At 64.1% G+C, this 22,810-nt stretch overlaps 1 protein-coding gene across 1 annotated transcript in view; it reads right to left on the bottom strand.

Moving 5' to 3' along the window:
* Window positions 1-3,902: 3,902 nt before the first annotated feature.
* Window positions 3,903-22,810, bottom strand: part of WNT9A (Wnt family member 9A) — a 50,080-nt gene continuing 31,172 nt past the window's right edge. The window contains exon 4 of the mRNA XM_023591262.2: window positions 3,903-7,200. Within this exon, the coding sequence (XP_023447030.2) occupies window positions 6,718-7,200 (483 nt within the window). The 3' untranslated portion in view covers window positions 3,903-6,717. The remainder of the gene's footprint in view (window positions 7,201-22,810) is intronic.

Here is a 22,810-nt window from a genome sequence, read left to right on the forward strand (position 1 = left end):
TCATACCTGCACACACCCACAGACCTGCAAATGTATATATACTCACAGGAGCACACCCCTGCACTCGCTGATACACACCTTCATGTCCGCACCCATCCAAAGTGCACACACCAAAACATGCCTGCACATAAACACATGCCCACACACACCCCTGCACATGTCCACATGCTAGCACACACACAGGTCTGCATATATCTGCACACCTGCACATGCCTGCACACACCAAAACATGCCTGCACATAAACACATGCCCACACACACCCCTGCACATGTCCACACGCTAGCACACACACAGGTCTGCATACATCTGCACACCTGCACATGCCTGCACACACCACACATGCACACCCATCTGCAGGCACACACGTGCACACTTGCCCAGGCATGCCCACATACACATCTACCTGCACAATCCACATGTGCCACACTTGCACACTCACCCCCACACTTGCTTGCCCACATGTGCACCCACTAGTCACACACACACTCCACATGTCGACATGTACACATCTGTGCATGTCTATACACACGCCCGCACACACCCCCACACCCTCATACATACACCCACCCACACACTCACACATGACCAAACATACCCATATACATCCACATGCCCACGTATACATGCCTACACCTGCCTGCCTACGCCCACAGGCCTGCACAGGTGCACATGCCACACACCTGAACATACCTACGTCATTACACCCACACACACACATGCACATCCACCAGGAAATACACACTTGTCTGCACACACCTGCACATGCCCTGTGCACCACACACCTGCACGCACAGACATGCCTGAACATGCCAACACACACACCTGCACATACCCCCACACACTGCACATGCACACTTGCCCACCTACTCACACTTCTGTGTACCCACCCACGCACACACACCTGCACATGCCTGTACAGACCTGGTCATCCACTCATGCATGCACATGCCTGCACACACCCACACACAGTTGCACATGTGTACATGCCCACACACCTGCACATGCCTGCATACCTACACCCGCCCCCATACACACACGTGCAGCACAGACACACAGACCCAGCCGCACGCCGAGGTTGGCCAGCTCAGATGGTGACACCAGCCAGCACAGCGGGCTCCGTGCCAGGGGGGCGACCTGGTGTCCAGGAGCGCTGGCATGTCCCCAGTGCAGGGCAGGCCCCAGCGGGAGGCTGCCCGGTGCTCTCCTCTCCACCGGCCCTAGCTTGCACTACAGTTCTGGCTGCCGTCACCCAGGAAGAAGGGCCCCGTTTGGGCCATCCTCTTCCCTGGTCTTGCCTCGGGCAGAGGCCTGAGCCCCTCTGGCAGGGCCGCAGTCTGTGCCTGTCCCATGAACAGACACCCTCAGCTTGGCCGGGATTGGGAAGGCAGGCAGCCCAGTGCTGGCCCCGTGCCCCCAAATGGGAAGAGCGAGGAGTGGCACTGCAGCCTGAGCCACATGAGGAGGCCCTGTGAGCCACATGAGGCCCTGAGCCACATGAGGAGGCGGTGTGTGCCTGCTTCCCTCTCCCAGAAGCCCTGGTCCCCAGCGTGGGGGCTCACGCCTCACTGAGCCACCGAGTCTTCACAAGGAGCCTCACAGCCTGCCCTGGCAGCCAGATTAGCCCCAGTCCTGGGGGACGCCGGAAACCCAGGGCAGGGGGTCTTGATATCCAGAGTCTCCTCTCGCTTCTCCTTATTAGAGGTTACCGTGGGGCCAGAAGGGCTTGGAAACCGGCGCTGGAGCCTTTCTGCCTCAGTGCAGGGATTGGGCCGGATAACCCCACATTCCTGGGGCAGGCAGCCCCCTGCCCCAGCACTCGGGAAGGGGCAGACCTCGGGGGTCCTGAGCACAGAGCTGTGCCGGGTAGGGTGGCTGAGAGGCATCTTCCCAGGGTGGGGCTGCCAGGATTCCCAAGGCTGTGGGGCAGCACAGGGTGGGCCAGGACAGAGGAAAGCAAGGGGCAGCAGAGGACTGGGGAGAGAAGAGCAGGGGGCAGCCGAGGGTGGGCCAGGGAGAGGAGAGCAGGGGGCGGCCGAGGGTGGGCAGGGGAGAGGAGAGCAGGGGGCGGCCGAGGGCGTGTTGTGCCTTGTGCTGGTTAGGCTCTTGTGTCAACTCGGCCAGGGAACTGTGCCCAGCTGTGGTCCAGCAAGCACCGGTCCAACTGTAATACAAGGGCATTTATGGACTTTAGTCTCCATTGACTTCACTGCAGTGGTAAATCCTAGATAGCTGGTTATAATTCCATCCATCAGGGAGACTGCCGTCAGCAGTGAGTGACACTTAACACAATGAGTTGAATCCCTTAAAATAAGGGGAAGCGTTTCCAGCACTGAGTGAGAATTTCCCAGCTCTTCTTTGGACAGCCGACATCTCCCAGAACTCAAGAGTCTTCACTGGACTTTCATGGGAGCCCCTGGCCGCAGCCTGCCTGTGGAACCTGGACTTGTGCATCCCCACGGCTGCGTGAGAGACTCTGATAAATCTCGTACAGATGTCCCTCGTTGATTCTGTTTCCCTCAAGAACCCTAACACATGCCCCGAGGACCCCAGACTCAGAGGGCAGCTGCACAGAGGAGGGGAAGAAGGCGGCGCTGTCGGGAAGAGTGAGGGGCTGGCTCCCTGGCCTTCTAGAAGGGCTGCAGGCCCAGAATGAGGGTGGTGGGGCTGGGGGCCGGGTGTCCTCGGTGGGGACCAGGATGGGACAGAACTTCCTTCCCTATGGTTGCATCCCCCCCCATCGGAACAGGAGGGGGTGTGCTGAGGGCGGGGTGAGAAGACAGGGGCACCCTATCACTGGCTAGATGGAGGACCCTCCCACCCTGGGCACCCACCTGCCGGGGGCACAGGCGGGGGATGACGAGCTTGGGGAGATGGGGCTGCACCTCCTGCAGCACAAGGCGAGGACCTTGAGGTGATGTGGGGACAACTTCCCAGGAAAGAGAAACAGCCATTCCAGTACCGAAAACAAGGGCTTCTGCCCCGGGCCCGGCAGAAGGGAGCGGGGCGGGGGGAGGGCCCGGGGCAGTCTGAGGGGCAGGGTCTTGACCCCACCCTGGCAGAGCCGACGGGGGCGCCCTCCCACGGCGGCAGCCTGCCAGCCCCTCTTCCCGGGTCCAGGGACTGTCCTGCAGTCCCCTCTGCATCACGTCCAGCTGGAACCTCGGAACCAAACGTTCTTTGCAAATAGGGAGTTTGCAGGTGTGATTAAGGACTTCGAGACGTTACTGGTTTTGGACCAGGGTTAGCCCTAAATCCAAGCACGGGTGTCCTTACAAGCCAGAGGGGTTGACGCGGCGGGAGGGGAAGAAAGCCCGGTGAAGCCAGAGGTGATGTGGCCAGCAGGCAAGGGCCACCCAGAGCGCCCAGCGGCTGGGAGAGCCGAGGAGGGCCCCCCCCCCCCAGCGCCCTGGACACCCACTGCAGACTGCGGGCCTGAAGCCACCTGCTCATAGTAATTTGTTAGGGAGCCCCAGGACCTTTGGGGACAGAGAGCCCCCACCACCGGTCTCCACCCTGCCTGCCCCAGAGGGGAGGGTGGGACGGGTCCCTGGACCCTCGTGGAGCCTCCTGGTGAAAAGGCCGTCCCGAGGCTGCGCAGATGCCCTGAGAAGAAGGTCTCAAGTTGTCCAGGGGTCGGGGGGCCGCACTGGGCAGGGCAGGAAGGCAGGAAAGGGCGTCACGCCAGCTCGCAAGGGGGCTCACCGGGCAGACCCCAGCCCACCCCCGTGACTGACACAGGAAACTGAACACAGCCTGGGGGCCCAGAACGCAGGTTCTTCATCTGCGAAGGGGGGTTCCAGCAGGCCGGCGGGACGACTCCCTCTGCCCCCCCCCGCCCCCTCGCCTCTCCCACAGCCACCCCAGGCCCCTCGGAAGCCCCGCAAAGGCAGACGAGAAGGGCTATAATTTAAAATACATTTATTTACTGTTTCCATCTCGTTTCTGGTTTTGTTATACAAAGGTGTTAAATAATTTAAATACATTCTCCGCAGTCACTCAGGTACACACCTACTTGCTATACAGATGAGGTAGAGAAATCGACAGGCTCGCACAAGACTCAGAACACAAAAGACGAGAATGTTTCATGTGTGGACGTCCCCCCTCGCCAGCCCCCCGGCCTCGAACCCCGCCAGACCGGCCCCGGGGGCCCACACACCTGCGTGGCTGGCCAGCTGGGCCGGGGACGCCGCGGGGCCCAGGCCAGCCCCCCTCCGCCAGGCAGGCGGGACACAGGGCGCGGCATGGCCAGGACACAAGGGCCAGCCCCCCCACGCCCCGCAAGGCACTTTCTTCTAGAAAATACTCTGTCACACCGAAGAGAAGCACGTTAAAGGAGAGGCTCCAGCAGTTGGGAGTTGCTTCTTCATTTAGCCAGACACTCTGATATATATTTATATATAAACAAACCAACCAGCAAACGTTTTCAGTCTGCCTTGTTTAAAAAAAAAAACTTTTAATATTTATGACATAGAGTTAAATGTGGTATTTGATTTAAAAAATGTCCTTCCTCTGACTCGCCGCCCTTCCGCAGGCCCAGAGGCTTCCGTGCGCAGCCTCGCTGGCAGTGGTGTGGGCGTCTGGGGAGGACAGGGGCGTCTCCACCGCCGGGTCTGCGGACGTCGCGGGGGCGAACGCCCACACCCTGCGGCTGGCGGGTCCCGGACCCCCGCTCCCCGGGCACACACGGGCTGCTGCTGGAGACCGCAGCCTGGGGCCCCGGGACGCGGCGAGGCCGGCGCCTCCCTCTCGGCACCCAGCTGCTGCACAGGGATGCTTTCCGAACCACAGGGGAATACACTTTACTATGTACACCACAAACGGGGGCAACATAAATAGGTTTTCTTGTATAAACACACACACACGCACACACACACAAAGGGTCACCCCCCGGGGCTCCCCGAGACCCTGGGGCTCAGAGCAGCCCACTTGCTCAGTAGTTCCTGTGCCCAGCTGCCCGCCCAGCTCAGCACCCACGGACCCAACCCAGTGCATGTGGGTGCCTGGCCCATGAGCGGCTGGCCGCCTCCCTCGGGACGCGAGCAGGAGCCCAGGGCCTGGGGACAGCGGGGCCAGGCTGCTTCTTAGCCCTCCTGGGGGAGGTGCCTAGGGGACAGGCTCACGGGCGGCAGCCACGACCCGGGGCCACTGACCACGCTGATGCCATGTACATGCACACGCATACACACACATGCAGACACAAGTACACGAGCACACCCATACACACCCGCCTACACAGCACACACGCCACATGTATGCAGTGCACAGGCCACACATGTAGATGCACACACATGTACACAAACATGCCCACACATACACTCGCCTACACAGCACGCATTCCACATGCACGCAGTGCACGTCACACATGTAAATGCACACATGTACACATGTAGATGCATGCGTACAAGACACATGTACACAAGCACACCTGCACACACTCGCCTAAACAGCACACATGTTGCATGTCCACAGTGCATGTCGCACATGCAGACACACATGCATGATCATACACACATGCTCATACACAGGTGCACGAGCATGCCCATCCATGCACACACGCAAGTGCACACGTACACAGTGGATGTGTCACAGGTGCGCACGTAATTCCCATGCACACATGAGCATGTGTACACATGCACACAAGCATGCCCATGCATGCACTTACACACACCAAGCGCCCATCCACATACACACAGTGCACATCATACAGACACGTATGCACATGCACACAAGCATGCCCATGCACGCACCCACACACACATGTGCACACCTGCACGTACACCCAGCACACACTCGCTCAAACTGAGCCGGGTCAGTGTAGGCCATCTTTCCCCTCCCTGCATTCTGTTGGCCAAATCAGCTCTCACCTGCCTCACCTGTCCCCACCTTGCAGCCCCAGCAGGACACAGAACGTGCTGCGGCAGCCTCACGAATGGACGCCTCCAAGGGGCTGGCCCTGGGGGACTCCAGCCACCCTGGGCATCTACAGCCCCAGAAACTGTGTTGAAGAGGCCAGAGCGCAGGGCCCCCCGTCTACAGGCACGTGGCAGGGAGCCGGGTAAGCGACCAGGCCCGGGATGCAGCGCTGCTGCCTTCTTGGCGCAGGGCCCGGCTTCCAGAAGCCCTGTGGGCTCGTGGTCAGTTACAGCTTTGCTGTATTTCTTCAAAGAAAAAGTAAAATAAAAAATACCATCTCTCTCAACTTAGTGGTTTCAAACAACAAAGCAGAGTCAGGCAAAGAGGGGAAGGAGGGAGGAGAGCGTGGGGCCTTCGGGGCAGGAGCTCAGGAGCCCAAGACCAGATGGGCTCGTTCCCTGCCTGTGAGGGAGAGCCAGAGGCCTGGGGAGCCGGCGGGGGTGGGGGGCATAATAATTATATTAATTAAATAATAATTTAAGAGTCACTGATATTCACTCCAAAGAGAAGTGCTCGAGGAGAGGGACGGCAGCGCGGGCTGCGTGCCCAGGGCCCACCTAGTGGTTTACGCCGGCCAGAGACAGCGGCCGGCCTCGGGGGGCTGGGGAGGGCGTCCCGAGCCGCTGCTGCTCAGGAGGGAGCGGGGGAGACGTAAGAGGCAGTGGGCAGCGTGGGTCCGCAGGACGGGGAGTGCAGGGACGAGCAGGGGCGGAGAGCCTGGGTGGGGCGCCCTCCGGCCAGGCCCCCGCTGGCGAGGCTGCGTGGTCGCCGAGGCGGGGCTGGGGCCGAGGACGGGCGCGGGCTCAGCCCTTGCACGTGTAGACCTCCTCGCGCTGCGTGCACTGCTTGCACTCCACGTAGCAGCACCAGCGCACCTGGCACTGGCAGGGCCGCGTCACCGCCCGGCTCTGCGTGTTGTGGCCCCGGCCGCAGCAGATGCTCTCGCAGTTCTTCTCGCGGTGGCACTTGCGGCCGGCGGTGCCCGGTGAGAAGCGGCCGGCCAGGCAGAAGCTGGGCGAGTCGTCCAGGTGCACCAGCTCGGGCGTGCGGGGCAGCGGGTCCCCGCCGCCCGCCGCCGCCCGGCCCCGCGGCGCGGCGGCGATGTCGCCCGCCTCGCCAGCCGCCTCGTTGGTGGTGCTGCCCACCTTGAGGGCCGTCTCGTACTTGTGCTTCAGGTGCTTCCCCACCTCGTGGAAGGGCGCCAGCTGCCGCCAGCAGGTCCGCACGGTGCAGGAGCCCGACACGCCGTGGCACTTGCACGTGGTCTCCACCCCGGCCTTGATGACCTGTGCGGCGGGAGCAGTGCAGAGGTGAACACGATGCCCAGGGGACCCCACAGCCCTGCCCCGTGGGCCCCTCCCTGGAGGGACGGAGGATGGCCCCACATCCACCCGCCCGGCCAGGCGCTCCGACCACAGTGAGCAGCGGGCAGGTCCCGCCGCCACGGCAGGCCAAGCCCAGGCCCTCTGCTCACACGCCAGCCCCCTCCGGGCCTCCCTCCAGCGGCCTGGGGAGGGAAGGCTGCCCCAGCCCCACCGCCCAGCCCACGCTCTGCAACGCATCGCTCTCTGGGCCAGCACACCAGACATGTGTGGACGAGCAGACGGCCTCGGCGAATGGACGGGACCGGTAACCCGTGAGAGGGCCACGTCCCCAAATATCAGGGCTCAGCCTCTCTGGTGGGTCAACAAAGCCAGCAGCATGCTACCGTGCCTGCTACCGACAGGCCCCCGCCTGCCCAGGACTCATGACAGTAAGGGCACCGAAAACTGGCAGGCCCGGCCCGGCTCACAGAGGGGAGCCCAGAGCCAGAGAAGGCCGGGGCTCCTGCCCAGCAGGGAGAGTCAGGCCGGGCCTGGAGGCCGCCACGGCCATCCCAGAGGGAAGGAGGAGGGAAGGCTGAGCATCAGCTCGGAATCGGGGGCGAATGGGGTACTCCTCTCTCCAGATTTGGGGTGCCACTGACAAAGCCGGGGAGAAGCCCTGGCCACCTGCAGCTGGGGTCCCGGCGGGAGTCACCCCCACGTCCTGGAGGGATGTGGGTTGGGAGAACGGGTGAAGAGGAGGAGGGGAGGCCCCCGCCCCAGCTGGGCCCTGAGCTCCACACCAGCCGAGGAAGGGCCGGCTCCAAGGGGGATTAAGTCCTTTAGCAACCCTCCCGCCAGGCAACAGAAGAGTCACATGTAATGACACTCCACGGAGAAACCCGGACGAATTTAATTAAAATGCCACTTACCCAGGCCCGGTGGAACTAATTGGGTGCTTTTAATATTCTGACTTTCAATTAATAGCTGACAAAGGGGTGACGTGGGGAGGGAGGGGGCCAGCGCAGAAGAAAAGGGGGGCCCTCACCTTGGGGACTGAACCTGCGCTCCAGGCCCGCCCCCGCCTCCCCTCTGCCCCAGGCCTCCTCCCTGAAAGGGCTCGAGGAGGGACAAGCCCTTCGGGCAGAAAAAAAGGGGAAATGGACTTTTTAATAAGTGGATGATTCGAACTCCCAGCTTCTCAATCAAAAAGGCACTGGGAGCGGGGCTGGCTCTAATTGCCCCATCCCGGCCCCCAGCAGGCTGCTCCCGCCCCAGGCAGGCTGCTCTGGTCCCAGCAAGATCACAGAGGCCTGGGTGGGTGCTGGAGGACGCCCTGTGAGGCAGGCAGGGTGGAGGGAGAGAGAAGGATGGGCCCTCGGCTCCTCGTGGGGTGCCGGCCCCCTGCCCCACTGGCAACCCCAGGCCGAGGCCGGCGCGGTTTTGTTCTCTAAGGTTGGGCAGGAGCAAAGGGAGGGGGGACACTGGCGAGGCCTGTGGTGGCCGTGGGAGTCAGCCTCAGGCCCTGGCTGTGTCCGCAGTGCAGGGAAGACACCCTTCCTGGGCTAGTGGGCCCCGTGTGGAGGGCCTGGGAGCCCAGCAGCTGCAGGCGGAACAAAGCTCAGCCAGGTGAGGGTAAAGGACCGCCAGCCCGATGCCCCGGGAAGGCCCCGCTGGAAAGCCAAAAGGTTCGCTTTTCTCCGAGCAGGCTGAGCTGGGTCTGTGTCCCTCAGGCCAGCAAGGAGCTGGGCTGCAGGGTCAGAACCGACCTCCCCTGAGCACACGCAATGGGGCGTGCACCCCCATCCTCTCCAGAACCCACCGCCCCAGGACCACCCAGGCACGGCACATTGCCTCCCCCGTCCGTCCTGGCTGGATGCAGCCAGAAGGCAGACCCTTCAGGACAGCCGTGAGGAGAGGGCCAGGTACAGGCAGACCTCAGACCTGCCAGTGGCCTCCAGTAGGCGCCCCCCAAGCAAGGGTGCCAGGCCGCGGTGCAGGTGCCCTCTGCGGAGTGTGCCGGGCTGGCCTGGTCAGCAGGACAAAGCCCTGGGGCTGCGTCCACCTCTAAGGCCCGTGTCCCCTCTCAAAGGCCAGAGTCCACCTCTGTAAGGCCCGCGTCCGCCTCTCTAAGGCCCGTCCACCTCTCTAAGTAGGCCTGTGCCCACCTCTCTAAGGCCCGCGCCCACCTCTCTGAGGCCCCTCTCCACTTCTCTAAGGCCCGCGTCCACCTCTCTGAGGCCCGCGTCCACCTCTCTGAGGCCCCTCTCCACCTCTCTAAGGCCCGCGTCCACCTCTCTAAGGCCCCTCTCCACCTCTCTGAGGCCCGCATCCACCTCTCTAAGGCCCGCGTCCGCCTCTCTAAGGCCCCTCTCCACCTCTCTAAGGCCCGCGTCCACCTCTCTAAGGCCCGCGTCCACCTCTCTAAGGCGCGCGTCCACCTCTCTGAAGCCCGCATCCACCTCTCTAAGGCCCCTCTCCACCTCTCTAAGGCCCGCGTCCACCTCTCTAAGGCCCCTCTCCACCTCTCTAAGGCCCGCGTCCACCTCTCTAAGGCCCCTCTCCACCTCTCTAAGGCCCGCGTCCACCTCTCTGAGGCCCCTCTCCACCTCTCTAAGGCCCGCGTCCACCTCTCTAAGGCCCGCGTCCACCTCTCTGAGGCCCGCATCCACCTCTCTAAGGCCCGCGTCCACCTCTCTAAGGCCCCTCTCCACCTCTCTAAGGCCCGCGTCCACCTCTCTAAGGCCCCTCTCCACCTCTCTAAGGCCCGCGTCCACCTCTCTGAGGCCCGTGTCCACCTCTCTAAGGCCCGCGTCCACCTCTCTAAGGCCCCTCTCCACCTCTCTGAGGCCCGCATCCACCTCTCTAAGGCCCGCGTCCACCTCTCTAAGGCCCCTCTCCACCTCTCTAATGCCCGCGTCCACCTCTCTAAGGCCCCTCTCCACCTCTCTGAGGCCCGCATCCACCTCTCTAAGGCCCGCGTCCACCTCTCTAAGGCCCCTCTCCACCTCTCTAAGGCCCGCGTCCAACTCTCTAAGGCCCCTCTCCACCTCTCTAAGACCCGCGTCCACCTCTCTAAGGCCCCTCTCCACCTCTCTAAGGCCCCTCTCCACCTCTCTAAGGCCCCTCTCCACCTCTCTAAGGCCCGCGTCCACCTCTCTAAGGCCCGCGTCCACCTCTCTGAGGCCCGCATCCACCTCTCTAAGGCCCACGTCCACCTCTCTAAGGCCCGCGTCCACCTCTCTAAGGCCCCTCTCCACCTCTCTAAGGCCCGCGTCCACCTCTCTAAGGCCCGCGTCCACCTCTCTAAGGCCCCTCTCCACCTCTCTAAGGCCCCTCTCAACCTCTCTAAGGCCCCTCTCCACCTCTCTAAGGCCCGCGTCCACCTCTCTAAGGCCCCTCTCCACCTCTCTAAGGCCCGCGTCCACCTCTCTAAGGCCCCTCTCCACCTCTCTAAGGCCCGCGTCCAACTCTCTAAGGCCCCTCTCCACCTCTCTAAGGCCCGCGTCCACCTCTCTGAGGCCCGCGTCCACCTCTCTAAGGCCCCTCTCCACCTCTCTAAGGCCCGCGTCCACCTCTCTAAGGCCCGCGTCCACCTCTCTAAGGCCCGCGTCCACCTCTCTAAGGCCCCTCTCCACCTCTCTAAGGCCCGCGTCCACCTCTCTGAGGCCCGCGTCCACCTCTCTGAGGCCCGCGTCCACCTCTCTAAGGCCCCTCTCCACCTCTCTAAGACCCGCGTCCACCTCTCTAAGGCCCCTCTCCACCTCTCTAAGGCCCCTCTCCACCTCTCTAAGGCCCGCGTCCACCTCTCTAAGGCCCCTCTCCACCTCTCTAAGGCCCGCGTCCACCTCTCTAAGGCCCGCGTCCACCTCTCTAAGGCCCCTCTCCACCTCTCTAAGGCCCGCGTCCACCTCTCTAAGGCCCCTCTCCACCTCTCTAAGGCCCGCGTCCACCTCTCTAAGGCCCCTCTCCACCTCTCTGAGGCCCGCATCCACCTCTCTAAGGCCCGCGTCCACCTCTCTAAGGCCCCTCTCCACCTCTCTAAGGCCCGCGTCCACCTCTCTAAGGCCCCTCTCCACCTCTCTAAGGCCCGCGTCCACCTCTCTAAGGCCCCTCTCCACCTCTCTAAGGCCCGCGTCCACCTCTCTGAGGCCCGTGTTCACCTCTCTAAGGCCCGCGTCCACCTCTCTAAGGCCCCTCTCCACCTCTCTGAGGCCCGCATCCACCTCTCTAAGGCCCGCGTCCACCTCTCTAAGGCCCCTCTCCACCTCTCTAAGGCCCGCGTCCACCTCTCTAAGGCCCCTCTCCACCTCTCTGAGGCCCGCATCCACCTCACTAAGACCCGCGTCCACCTCTCTAAGGCCCCTCTCCACCTCTCTAAGGCCCACGTCCAACTCTCTAAGGCCCCTCTCCACCTCTCTAAGGCCCGCGTCCACCTCTCTAAGGCCCCTCTCCACCTCTCTAAGGCCCCTCTCCACCTCTAAGGCCCGCGTCCACCTCTCTAAGGCCCGTGTCCACCTCTCTGAGGCCCGCATCCACCTCTCTAAGGCCCGCGTCCACCTCTCTAAGGCCCGCGTCCACCTCTCTAAGGCCCCTCTCCACCTCTCTAAGGCCCGCGTCCACCTCTCTAAGGCCCCTCTCCACCTCTCTAAGGCCCGCGTCCACCTCTCTAAGGCCCGCGTCCACCTCTCGAAGGCCCCTCTCCACCTCTCTAAGGCCCGCGTCCACCTCTCTAAGGCCCGCGTCCACCTCTCTAAGGCCCCTCTCCACCTCTCTAAGGCCCCTCTCCACCTCTCTAAGGCCCCTCTCCACCTCTCTAAGGCCCGCGTCCACCTCTCTAAGGCCCCTCTCCACCTCTCTAAGGCCCGCGTCCACCTCTCTAAGGCCCCTCTCCACCTCTCTAAGGCCCGCGTCCAACTCTCTAAGGCCCCTCTCCACCTCTCTAAGGCGGCGTCCACCTCTCTGAGGCCCGCGTCCACCTCTCTAAGGCCCCTCTCCACCTCTCTAAGGCCCGCGTCCACATCTCTAAGGCCGCGTCCACCTCTCTAAGGCCCCTCTCCACCTCTCTAAGGCCCGCGTCCACCTCTCTAAGGCCCGCGTCCACCTCTCTGAGGCCCGCGTCCACCTCTCTAAGGCCCCTCTCCACCTCTCTAAGGCCCGCGTCCACCTCTCTAAGGCCCCTCTCCACCTCTCTAAGGCCCCTCTCCACCTCTCTAAGGCCCCTCTCCACCTCTCTAAGGCCCGCGTCCACCTCTCTAAGGCCCCTCTCCACCTCTCTAAGGCCCGCGTCCACCTCTCTAAGGCCCCTCTCCACCTCTCTAAGGCCCGCGTCCACCTCTCTAAGGCCCCTCTCCACCTCTCTAAGGCCCGCGTCCACCTCTCTGAGGCCCGTGTCCACCTCTCTAAGGCCCGCGTCCACCTCTCTAAGGCCCCTCTCCACCTCTCTGAGGCCCGCATCCACCTCTCTAAGGCCCCTCTCCACCTCTCTGAGGCCCGCGTCCACCTCTCTAAGGCCCCTCTCCACCTCTCTAAGGCCCGCGTCCACCTCTCTAAGGCCCCTCTCCACCTCTCTAAGGCCCGCGTCCACCTCTCTAAGGCCCGCGTCCACCTCTCTAAGGCCCGCGTCCACCTCTCTAAGGCCCCTCTCCACCTCTCTAAGGCCCCTCTCCACCTCTCTAAGGCCCGCGTCCACCTCTCTGAGGCCCGCATCCACCTCTCTGAGGCCCGCGTCCACCTCTCTGAGGCCCGCGTCCACCTCTCTAAGGCCCCTCTCCACCTCTCTAAGGCCCGCGTCCACCTCTCTAAGGCCCCTCTCCACCTCTCTAAGGCCCGCGTCCACCTCTCTGAGGCCCGTGTCCACCTCTCTAAGGCCCGCGTCCACCTCTCTAAGGCCCCTCTCCACCTCTCTAAGGCCCGCGTCCACCTCTCTAAGGCCCGCGTCCACCTCTCTAAGGCCCCTCTCCACCTCTCTAAGGCCCCTCTCAACCTCTCTAAGGCCCCTCTCCACCTCTCTAAGGCCCGCGTCCACCTCTCTAAGGCCCCTCTCCACCTCTCTAAGGCCCGCGTCCACCTCTCTAAGGCCCCTCTCCACCTCTCTAAGGCCCGCGTCCAACTCTCTAAGGCCCCTCTCCACCTCTCTAAGGCCCGCGTCCACCTCTCTGAGGCCCGCGTCCACCTCTCTAAGGCCCCTCTCCACCTCTCTAAGGCCCGCGTCCACCTCTCTAAGGCCCGCGTCCACCTCTCTAAGGCCCGCGTCCACCTCTCTAAGGCCCCTCTCCACCTCTCTAAGGCCCGCGTCCACCTCTCTGAGGCCCGCGTCCACCTCTCTGAGGCCCGCGTCCACCTCTCTAAGGCCCCTCTCCACCTCTCTAAGACCCGCGTCCACCTCTCTAAGGCCCCTCTCCACCTCTCTAAGGCCCCTCTCCACCTCTCTAAGGCCCCTCTCCACCTCTCTAAGGCCCGCGTCCACCTCTCTAAGGCCCCTCTCCACCTCTCTAAGGCCCGCGTCCACCTCTCTAAGGCCCGCGTCCACCTCTCTAAGGCCCCTCTCCACCTCTCTAAGGCCCGCGTCCACCTCTCTAAGGCCCCTCTCCACCTCTCTAAGGCCCGCGTCCACCTCTCTAAGGCCCCTCTCCACCTCTCTGAGGCCCGCATCCACCTCTCTAAGGCCCGCGTCCACCTCTCTAAGGCCCCTCTCCACCTCTCTAAGGCCCGCGTCCACCTCCCTAAGGCCCCTCTCCACCTCTCTAAGGCCCGCGTCCACCTCTCTAAGGCCCCTCTCCACCTCTCTAAGGCCCGCGTCCACCTCTCTGAGGCCCGTGTCCACCTCTCTAAGGCCCGCGTCCACCTCTCTAAGGCCCCTCTCCACCTCTCTGAGGCCCGCATCCACCTCTCTAAGGCCCGCGTCCACCTCTCTAAGGCCCCTCTCCACCTCTCTAAGGCCCGCGTCCACCTCTCTAAGGCCCCTCTCCACCTCTCTGAGGCCCGCATCCACCTCACTAAGTCCCGCGTCCACCTCTCTAAGGCCCCTCTCCACCTCTCTAAGGCCCACGTCCAACTCTCTAAGGCCCCTCTCCACCTCTCTAAGGCCCGCGTCCACCTCTCTAAGGCCCCTCTCCACCTCTCTAAGGCCCCTCTCCACCTCTAAGGCCCGCGTCCACCTCTCTAAGGCCCGCGTCCACCTCTCTGAGGCCCGCATCCACCTCTCTAAGGCCCGCGTCCACCTCTCTAAGGCCCGCGTCCACCTCTCTAAGGCCCCTCTCCACCTCTCTAAGGCCCGCGTCCACCTCTCTAAGGCCCCTCTCCACCTCTCGAAGGCCCGCGTCCACCTCTCTAAGGCCCGCGTCCACCTCTCGAAGGCCCCTCTCCACCTCTCTAAGGCCCGCGTCCACCTCTCTAAGGCCCGCGTCCACCTCTCTAAGGCCCCTCTCCACCTCTCTAAGGCCCGCGTCCACCTCTCTAAGGCCCGCGTCCACCTCTCTAAGGCCCCTCTCCACCTCTCTAAGGCCCCTCTCCACCTCTCTAAGGCCCGCGTCCACCTCTCTAAGGCCCCTCTCCACCTCTCTAAGGCCCGCGTCCACCTCTCTAAGGCCCCTCTCCACCTCTCTAAGGCCCGCGTCCAACTCTCTAAGGCCCCTCTCCACCTCTCTAAGGCGGCGTCCACCTCTCTGAGGCCCGCGTCCACCTCTCTAAGGCCCCTCTCCACCTCTCTAAGGCCCGCGTCCACCTCTCTAAGGCCGCGTCCACCTCTCTAAGGCCCCTCTCCACCTCTCTAAGGCCCGCGTCCACCTCTCTAAGGCCCGCGTCCACCTCTCTGAGGCCCGCGTCCACCTCTCTAAGGCCCCTCTCCACCTCTCTAAGGCCCGCGTCCACCTCTCTAAGGCCCCTCTCCACCTCTCTAAGGCCCCTCTCCACCTCTCTAAGGCCCCTCTCCACCTCTCTAAGGCCCGCGTCCACCTCTCTAAGGCCCCTCTCCACCTCTCTAAGGCCCGCGTCCACCTCTCTAAGGCCCCTCTCCACCTCTCTAAGGCCCGCGTCCACCTCTCTAAGGCCCCTCTCCACCTCTCTAAGGCCCGCGTCCACCTCTCTGAGGCCCGTGTCCACCTCTCTAAGGCCCGCGTCCACCTCTCTAAGGCCCCTCTCCACCTCTCTGAGGCCCGCATCCACCTCTCTAAGGCCCCTCTCCACCTCTCTGAGGCCCGCGTCCACCTCTCTAAGGCCCCTCTCCACCTCTCTAAGGCCCGCGTCCACCTCTCTAAGGCCCCTCTCCACCTCTCTAAGGCCCGCGTCCACCTCTCTAAGGCCCGCGTCCACCTCTCTAAGGCCCGCGTCCACCTCTCTAAGGCCCCTCTCCACCTCTCTAAGGCCCCTCTCCACCTCTCTAAGGCCCGCGTCCACCTCTCTGAGGCCCGCATCCACCTCTCTAAGGCCCGCGTCCACCTCTCTGAGGCCCGCGTCCACCTCTCTAAGGCCCCTCTCCACCTCTCTAAGGCCCGCGTCCACCTCTCTAAGGCCCGCGTCCACCTCTCTAAGGCCCGCGTCCACCTCTCTGAGGCCCGTGTCCACCTCTCTAAGGCCCGCGTCCACCTCTCTAAGGCCCCTCTCCACCTCTCTGAGGCCCGCATCCACCTCTCTAAGGCCCCTCTCCACCTCTCTAAGGCCCGCGTCCACCTCTCTAAGGCCCCTCTCCACCTCTCTAAGGCCCGCGTCCACCTCTCTAAGGCCCCTCTCCACCTCTCTAAGGCCCGCGTCCACCTCTCTAAGGCCCCTCTCCACCTCTCTAAGGCCCGCGTCCACCTCTCTAAGGCCCGCGTCCACCTCTCTGAGGCCCCAATCCACCTCTCTGAGGCCCGCGTCCACCTCTCTAAGGCCCGCGTCCACCTCTCTGAGGCCCGCATCCACCTCTCTAAGGCCCGCGTCCACCTCTCTAAGGCCCCTCTCCACCTCTCTAAGGCCCGCATCCACCTCTCTGAGGCCCCTCTCCACCTCTCTGAGGCCCGCGTCCACCTCTCTGAGGCCCGCGTCCACCTCTCTGAGACCCGCTCTACCTCTCTAAGGCCCGCGTCCACCTCTCTAAGGCCCCTCTCCACCTCTCTAAGGCCCCTCTCCACCTCTCTAAGGCCCGCGTCCACCTCTCTGAGGCCCCTCTCCACCTCTCTAAGGCCCGCGTCCACCTCTCTAAGGCCCCTCTCCACCTCTCTAAGGCCCGCGTCCACCTCTCTAAGCCCCGCGTCCACCTCTCTAAGGCCCCTCTCCACCTCAGGCCCGCGTCCACCTCTCTAAGGCCCGCGTCCACCTCTCTGAGGCCCGCATCCACCTCTCTGAGGCCCGCGTCCACCTCTCTAAGGCCCGCGTCCACCTCTCTGAGGCCCCTCTCCACCTCTCTAAGGCCCGCATCCACCTCTCTGAGGCCCCTCTCCACCTCTCTGAGGCCCGCGTCCACCTCTCTGAGGCCCCTCTCCACCTCTCTGAGGCCCGCATCCACCTCTCTGAGGCCCCTCTCCACCTCTCTGAGGCCTGCATCCACCTCTCTGAGGCCCTCTCCACCTCTCTGAGGCCCGCGTCCACCTCTCTGAGGCCCGCGTCCACCTCTCTGAGACCCGCTCTACCTCTCTAAGGCCCGCGTCCACCTCTCTAAGGCCCCTCTCCACCTCTCTAAGGCCCCTCTCCACCTCTCTAAGGCCCGCGTCCACCTCTCTGAGGCCCCTCTCCACCTCTCTAAGGCCCGCGTCCACCTCTCTAAGGCCCCTCTCCACCTCTCTAAGGCCCGCGTCCACCTCTCTAAGGCCCGCGTCCACCTCTCTAAGGCCCCTCTCCACCTCTCTGAGGCCCGCGTCCACCTCTCTAAGGCCCGCGTCCACCTCTCTGAGGCCCGCATCCACCTCTCTGAGGCCCGCGTCCACCTCTCTGAGGCCCGCGTCCACCTCTCTGAGGCCCCTCTCCACCTCTCTAAGGCCCGCATCCACCTCTCTGAGGCCCCTCTCCACCTCTCTGAGGCCCGCATCCACCTCTCTAAGGCCTGCGTCCACCTCTCTAAGGCCCCTCTCCACCTAAGGCCCGCGTCCACCTCTCTAAGGCCCCTCTCCACCTCTCTAAGGCCCGCATCCACCTCTCTGAGGCCCCTCTCCACCTCTCTGAGGCCCGCGTCCACCTCTCTGAGGCCCGCGTCCACCTCTCTGAGACCCGCTCTACCTCTCTAAGGCCCGCGTCCACCTCTCTAAGGCCCCTCTCCACCTCTCTAAGGCCCGCGTCCAACTCTCTAAGGCCCCTCTCCACCTCTCTGAGGCCCGCATCCACCTCTCTGAGGCCCGCGTCCACCTCTCTAAGGCCCGCGTCCACCTCTCTGAGGCCCGCATCCACCTCTCTAAGGCCCGCGTCCACCTCTCTAAGGCCCCTCTCCACCTCTCTAAGGCCCACATCCACCTCTCTGAGGCCCCTCTCCACCTCTCTGAGGCCCGCGTCCACCTCTCTGAGGCCCGCGTCCTCCTCTCTGAGACCCGCTCTACCTCTCTAAGGCCCGCGTCCACCTCTCTAAGGCCCCTCTCCACCTCTCTAAGGCCCGCGTCCACCTCTCTAAGGCCCCTCTCCACCTCTCTAAGGCCCGCGTCCACCTCTCTGAGGCCCGTGTCCACCTCTCTAAGGCCCGCGTCCACCTCTCTAAGGCCCCTTTCCACCTCTCTGAGGCCCGCATCCACCTCTCTAAGGCCCCTCTCCACCTCTCTAAGGCCCGCGTCCACCTCTCTAAGGCCCCTCTCCACCTCTCTAAGGCCCCTCTCCACCTTTCTAAGGCCCCTCTCCACCTCTCTAAGGCCCGCGTCCACCCCTCTAAGGCCCGCGTCCACCTCTCTGAGGCCCGCATCCACCTCTCTAAGGATCGCGTCCACCTCTCTAAGGCCCGCGTCCACCTCTCTAAGGCCCCTCTCCACCTCTCTAAGGCCCGCGTCCACCTCTCTGAGGCCCGTGTCCACCTCTCTAAGGCCCGCGTCCACCTCTCTAAGGCCCCTCTCCACCTCTCTGAGGCCCACATCCACCTCTCTAAGGCCCGCGTCCACCTCTCTAAGGCCCCTCTCCACCTCTCTAAGGCCCGCGTCCACCTCTCTAAGGCCCCTCTCCACCTCTCTAAGGCCCGCGTCCAACTCTCTAAGGCCCCTCTCCACCTCTCTAAGGCCCGCGTCCACCTCTCTGAGGCCCGCGTCCACCTCTCTGAGGCCCGCATCCACCTCTCTAAGGCCCGCATCCACCTCTCTAAGGCCCGCGTCCACCTCTCTGAGGCCCGCGTCCACCTCTCTGAGGCCCGCATCCACCTCTCTAAGGCCCGCGTCCACCTCTCTAAGGCCCGCGTCCACCTCTCTGAGGCCCGCATCCACCTCTCTGAGGCCCGCGTCCACCTCTCTAAGGCCCGCGTCCACCTCTCTAAGGCCCCTCTCCACCTCTCTAAGGCCCGCGTCCACCTCTCTAAGGCCCCTCTCCACCTCTCTAAGGCCCGCGTCCACCTCTCTGAGGCCCGCATCCACCTCTCTAAGGCCCGCGTCCACCTCTCTGAGGCCCGCGTCCACCTAAGGCCCGCGTCCACCTCTCTGAGGCCCGCGTCCACCTCTCTGAGGCCCGCGTCCACCTCTCTGAGGCCCCTCTCCACCTCTCTAAGGCCCGCGTCCACCTCTCTGAGGCCCGCGTCCACCTCTCTAAGGCCCGCGTCCACCTCTCTAAGGCCCGCGTCCACCTCTCTGAGGCCCGCGTCCACCTCTCTAAGGCCCCTCTCCACCTCTCTAAGGCCCCTCTCCACCTCTCTGAGGCCCGCGTCCACCTCTCTGAGACCCGCTCTACCTCTCTAAGGCCCGCGTCCACCTCTCTAAGGCCCCTCTCCACCTCTCTAAGGCCCGCGTCCACCTCTCTAAGGCCCCTCTCCACCTCTCTAAGGCCCGCGTCCACCTCTCTGAGGCCCGCGTCCACCTCTCTGAGGCCCCTCTCCACCTCTCTGAGGCCCGCGTCCACCTCTCTAAGGCCCCTCTCCACCTCTCTAAGGCCCCTCTCCACCTCTCTAAGGCCCCTCTCCACCTCTCTAAGGCCCGCGTCCACCTCTCTGAGGCCCGCGTCCACCTCTCTGAGGCCCGCGTCCACCTCTCTGAGGCCCGCGTCCACCTCTCTAAGGCCCGCGTCCACCTCTCTAAGGCCCCTCTCCACCTCTCTGAGGCCCGCGTCCACCTCTCTAAGGCCCCTCTCCACCTCTCTAAGGCCCGCGTCCACCTCTCTAAGGCCCCTCTCCACCTCTCTAAGGCCCGCGTCCACCTCTCTAAGGCCCCTCTCCACCTCTCTAAGGCCCCTCTCCACCTCTCTAAGGCCCGCGTCCACCTCTCTGAGGCCCGTGTCCACCTCTCTAAGGCCCGCGTCCACCTCTCTAAGGCCCCTCTCCACCTCTCTAAGGCCCGCGTCCACCTCTCTAAGGCCCCTCTCCACCTCTCTGAGGCCCGCATCCACCTCTCTAAGGCCCCTCTCCACCTCTCTGAGGCCCGCGTCCACCTCTCTAAGGCCCCTCTCCACCTCTCTAAGGCCCGCGTCCACCTCTCTAAGGCCCCTCTCCACCTCTCTAAGGCCCGCGTCCACCTCTCTAAGGCCCGCGTCCTCCTCTCTAAGGCCCGCGTCCACCTCTCTAAGGCCCCTCTCCACCTCTCTAAGGCCCCTCTCCACCTCTCTAAGGCCCGCGTCCACCTCTCTGAGGCCCGCGTCCACCTCTCTAAGGCCCGCGTCCACCTCTCTAAGGCCCCTCTCCACCTCTCTAAGGCCCGCGTCCACCTCTCTAAGGCCCCTCTCCACCTCTCTAAGGCCCGCGTCCACCTCTCTGAGGCCCGTGTCCACCTCTCTAAGGCCCGCGTCCACCTCTCTAAGGCCCCTCTCCACCTCTCTAAGGCCCGCGTCCACCTCTCTAAGGCCCGCGTCCACCTCTCTGAGGCCCCAATCCACCTCTCTAAGGCCCGCGTCCACCTCTCTAAGGCCCGCGTCCACCTCTCTGAGGCCCGCATCCACCTCTCTAAGGCCCGCGTCCACCTCTCTAAGGCCCCTCTCCACCTCTCTAAGGCCCGCATCCACCTCTCTGAGGCCCCTCTCCACCTCTCTGAGGCCCGCGTCCACCTCTCTGAGGCCCGCGTCCACCTCTCTGAGACCCGCTCTACCTCTCTAAGGCCCGCGTCCACCTCTCTAAGGCCCCTCTCCACCTCTCTAAGGCCCGCGTCCACCTCTCTGAGGCCCCTCTCCACCTCTCTAAGGCCCGCGTCCACCTCTCTAAGGCCCCTCTCCACCTCTCTAAGGCCCGCGTCCACCTCTCTAAGGCCCGCGTCCACCTCTCTAAGGCCCCTCTCCACCTAAGGCCCGCGTCCACCTCTCTAAGGCCCGCGTCCACCTCTCTGAGGCCCCTCTCCACCTCTCTAAGGCCCGCATCCACCTCTCTGAGGCCCCTCTCCACCTCTCTGAGGCCCGCGTCCACCTCTCTGAGGCCCCTCTCCACCTCTCTGAGGCCCGCATCCACCTCTCTGAGGCCCCTCTCCACCTCTCTGAGGCCTGCATCCACCTCTCTGAGGCCCTCTCCACCTCTCTGAGGCCCGCGTCCACCTCTCTGAGGCCCGCGTCCACCTCTCTGAGACCCGCTCTACCTCTCTAAGGCCCGCGTCCACCTCTCTAAGGCCCCTCTCCACCTCTCTAAGGCCCCTCTCCACCTCTCTAAGGCCCGCGTCCACCTCTCTGAGGCCCCTCTCCACCTCTCTAAGGCCCGCGTCCACCTCTCTAAGGCCCCTCTCCACCTCTCTAAGGCCCGCGTCCACCTCTCTAAGGCCCGCGTCCACCTCTCTAAGGCCCCTCTCCACCTCTCTGAGGCCCGCGTCCACCTCTCTAAGGCCCGCGTCCACCTCTCTGAGGCCCGCATCCACCTCTCTGAGGCCCGCGTCCACCTCTCTAAGGCCCGCGTCCACCTCTCTGAGGCCCCTCTCCACCTCTCTAAGGCCCGCATCCACCTCTCTGAGGCCCCTCTCCACCTCTCTGAGGCCCGCATCCACCTCTCTAAGGCCTGCGTCCACCTCTCTAAGGCCCCTCTCCACCTAAGGCCCGCGTCCACCTCTCTAAGGCCCCTCTCCACCTCTCTAAGGCCCGCATCCACCTCTCTGAGGCCCCTCTCCACCTCTCTGAGGCCCGCGTCCACCTCTCTGAGGCCCGCGTCCACCTCTCTGAGACCCGCTCTACCTCTCTAAGGCCCGCGTCCACCTCTCTAAGGCCCCTCTCCACCTCTCTAAGGCCCGCGTCCAACTCTCTAAGGCCCCTCTCCACCTCTCTGAGGCCCGCATCCACCTCTCTAAGGCCCGCGTCCACCTCTCTAAGGCCCGCGTCCACCTCTCTGAGGCCCGCATCCACCTCTCTAAGGCCCGCGTCCACCTCTCTAAGGCCCCTCTCCACCTCTCTAAGGCCCACATCCACCTCTCTGAGGCCCCTCTCCACCTCTCTGAGGCCCGCGTCCACCTCTCTGAGGCCCGCGTCCTCCTCTCTGAGACCCGCTCTACCTCTCTAAGGCCCGCGTCCACCTCTCTAAGGCCCCTCTCCACCTCTCTAAGGCCCGCGTCCACCTCTCTAAGGCCCCTCTCCACCTCTCTAAGGCCCGCGTCCACCTCTCTGAGGCCCGTGTCCACCTCTCTGAGGCCCGCGTCCACCTCTCTAAGGCCCCTTTCCACCTCTCTGAGGCCCGCATCCACCTCTCTAAGGCCCCTCTCCACCTCTCTAAGGCCCGCGTCCACCTCTCTAAGGCCCCTCTCCACCTCTCTAAGGCCCCTCTCCACCTTTCTAAGGCCCCTCTCCACCTCTCTAAGGCCCGCGTCCACCTCTCTAAGGCCCGCGTCCACCTCTCTGAGGCCCGCATCCACCTCTCTAAGGATCGCGTCCACCTCTCTAAGGCCCGCGTCCACCTCCCTAAGGCCCCTCTCCACCTCTCTAAGGCCCGCGTCCACCTCTCTGAGGCCCGTGTCCACCTCTCTAAGGCCCGCGTCCACCTCTCTAAGGCCCCTCTCCACCTCTCTGAGGCCCGCATCCACCTCTCTAAGGCCCGCGTCCACCTCTCTAAGGCCCCTCTCCACCTCTCTAAGGCCCGCGTCCACCTCTCTAAGGCCCCTCTCCACCTCTCTAAGGCCCGCGTCCAACTCTCTAAGGCCCCTCTCCACCTCTCTAAGGCCCGCGTCCACCTCTCTGAGGCCCGCGTCCACCTCTCTGAGGCCCGCATCCACCTCTCTAAGGCCCGCGTCCACCTCTCTAAGGCCCGCGTCCACCTCTCTGAGGCCCGCGTCCACCTCTCTGAGGCCCGCATCCACCTCTCTAAGGCCCGCGTCCACCTCTCTGAGGCCCGCGTCCACCTCTCTGAGGCCCGCGTCCACCTCTCTGAGGCCCGCGTCCACCTCTCTAAGGCCCCTCTCCACCTCTCTAAGGCCTGCGTCCACCTCTCTAAGGCCCCTCTCCACCTCTCTAAGGCCCGCGTCCACCTCTCTGAGGCCCGCATCCACCTCTCTAAGGCCCGCGTCCACCTCTCTGAGGCCCGCGTCCACCTCTCTGAGGCCCGCGTCCACCT

The sequence above is a fragment of the Dasypus novemcinctus genome, chromosome 2 (genome assembly GCF_030445035.2).
Source record: "Dasypus novemcinctus isolate mDasNov1 chromosome 2, mDasNov1.1.hap2, whole genome shotgun sequence".
NCBI classification, from domain to species: Eukaryota; Metazoa; Chordata; class Mammalia; order Cingulata; family Dasypodidae; genus Dasypus; species Dasypus novemcinctus.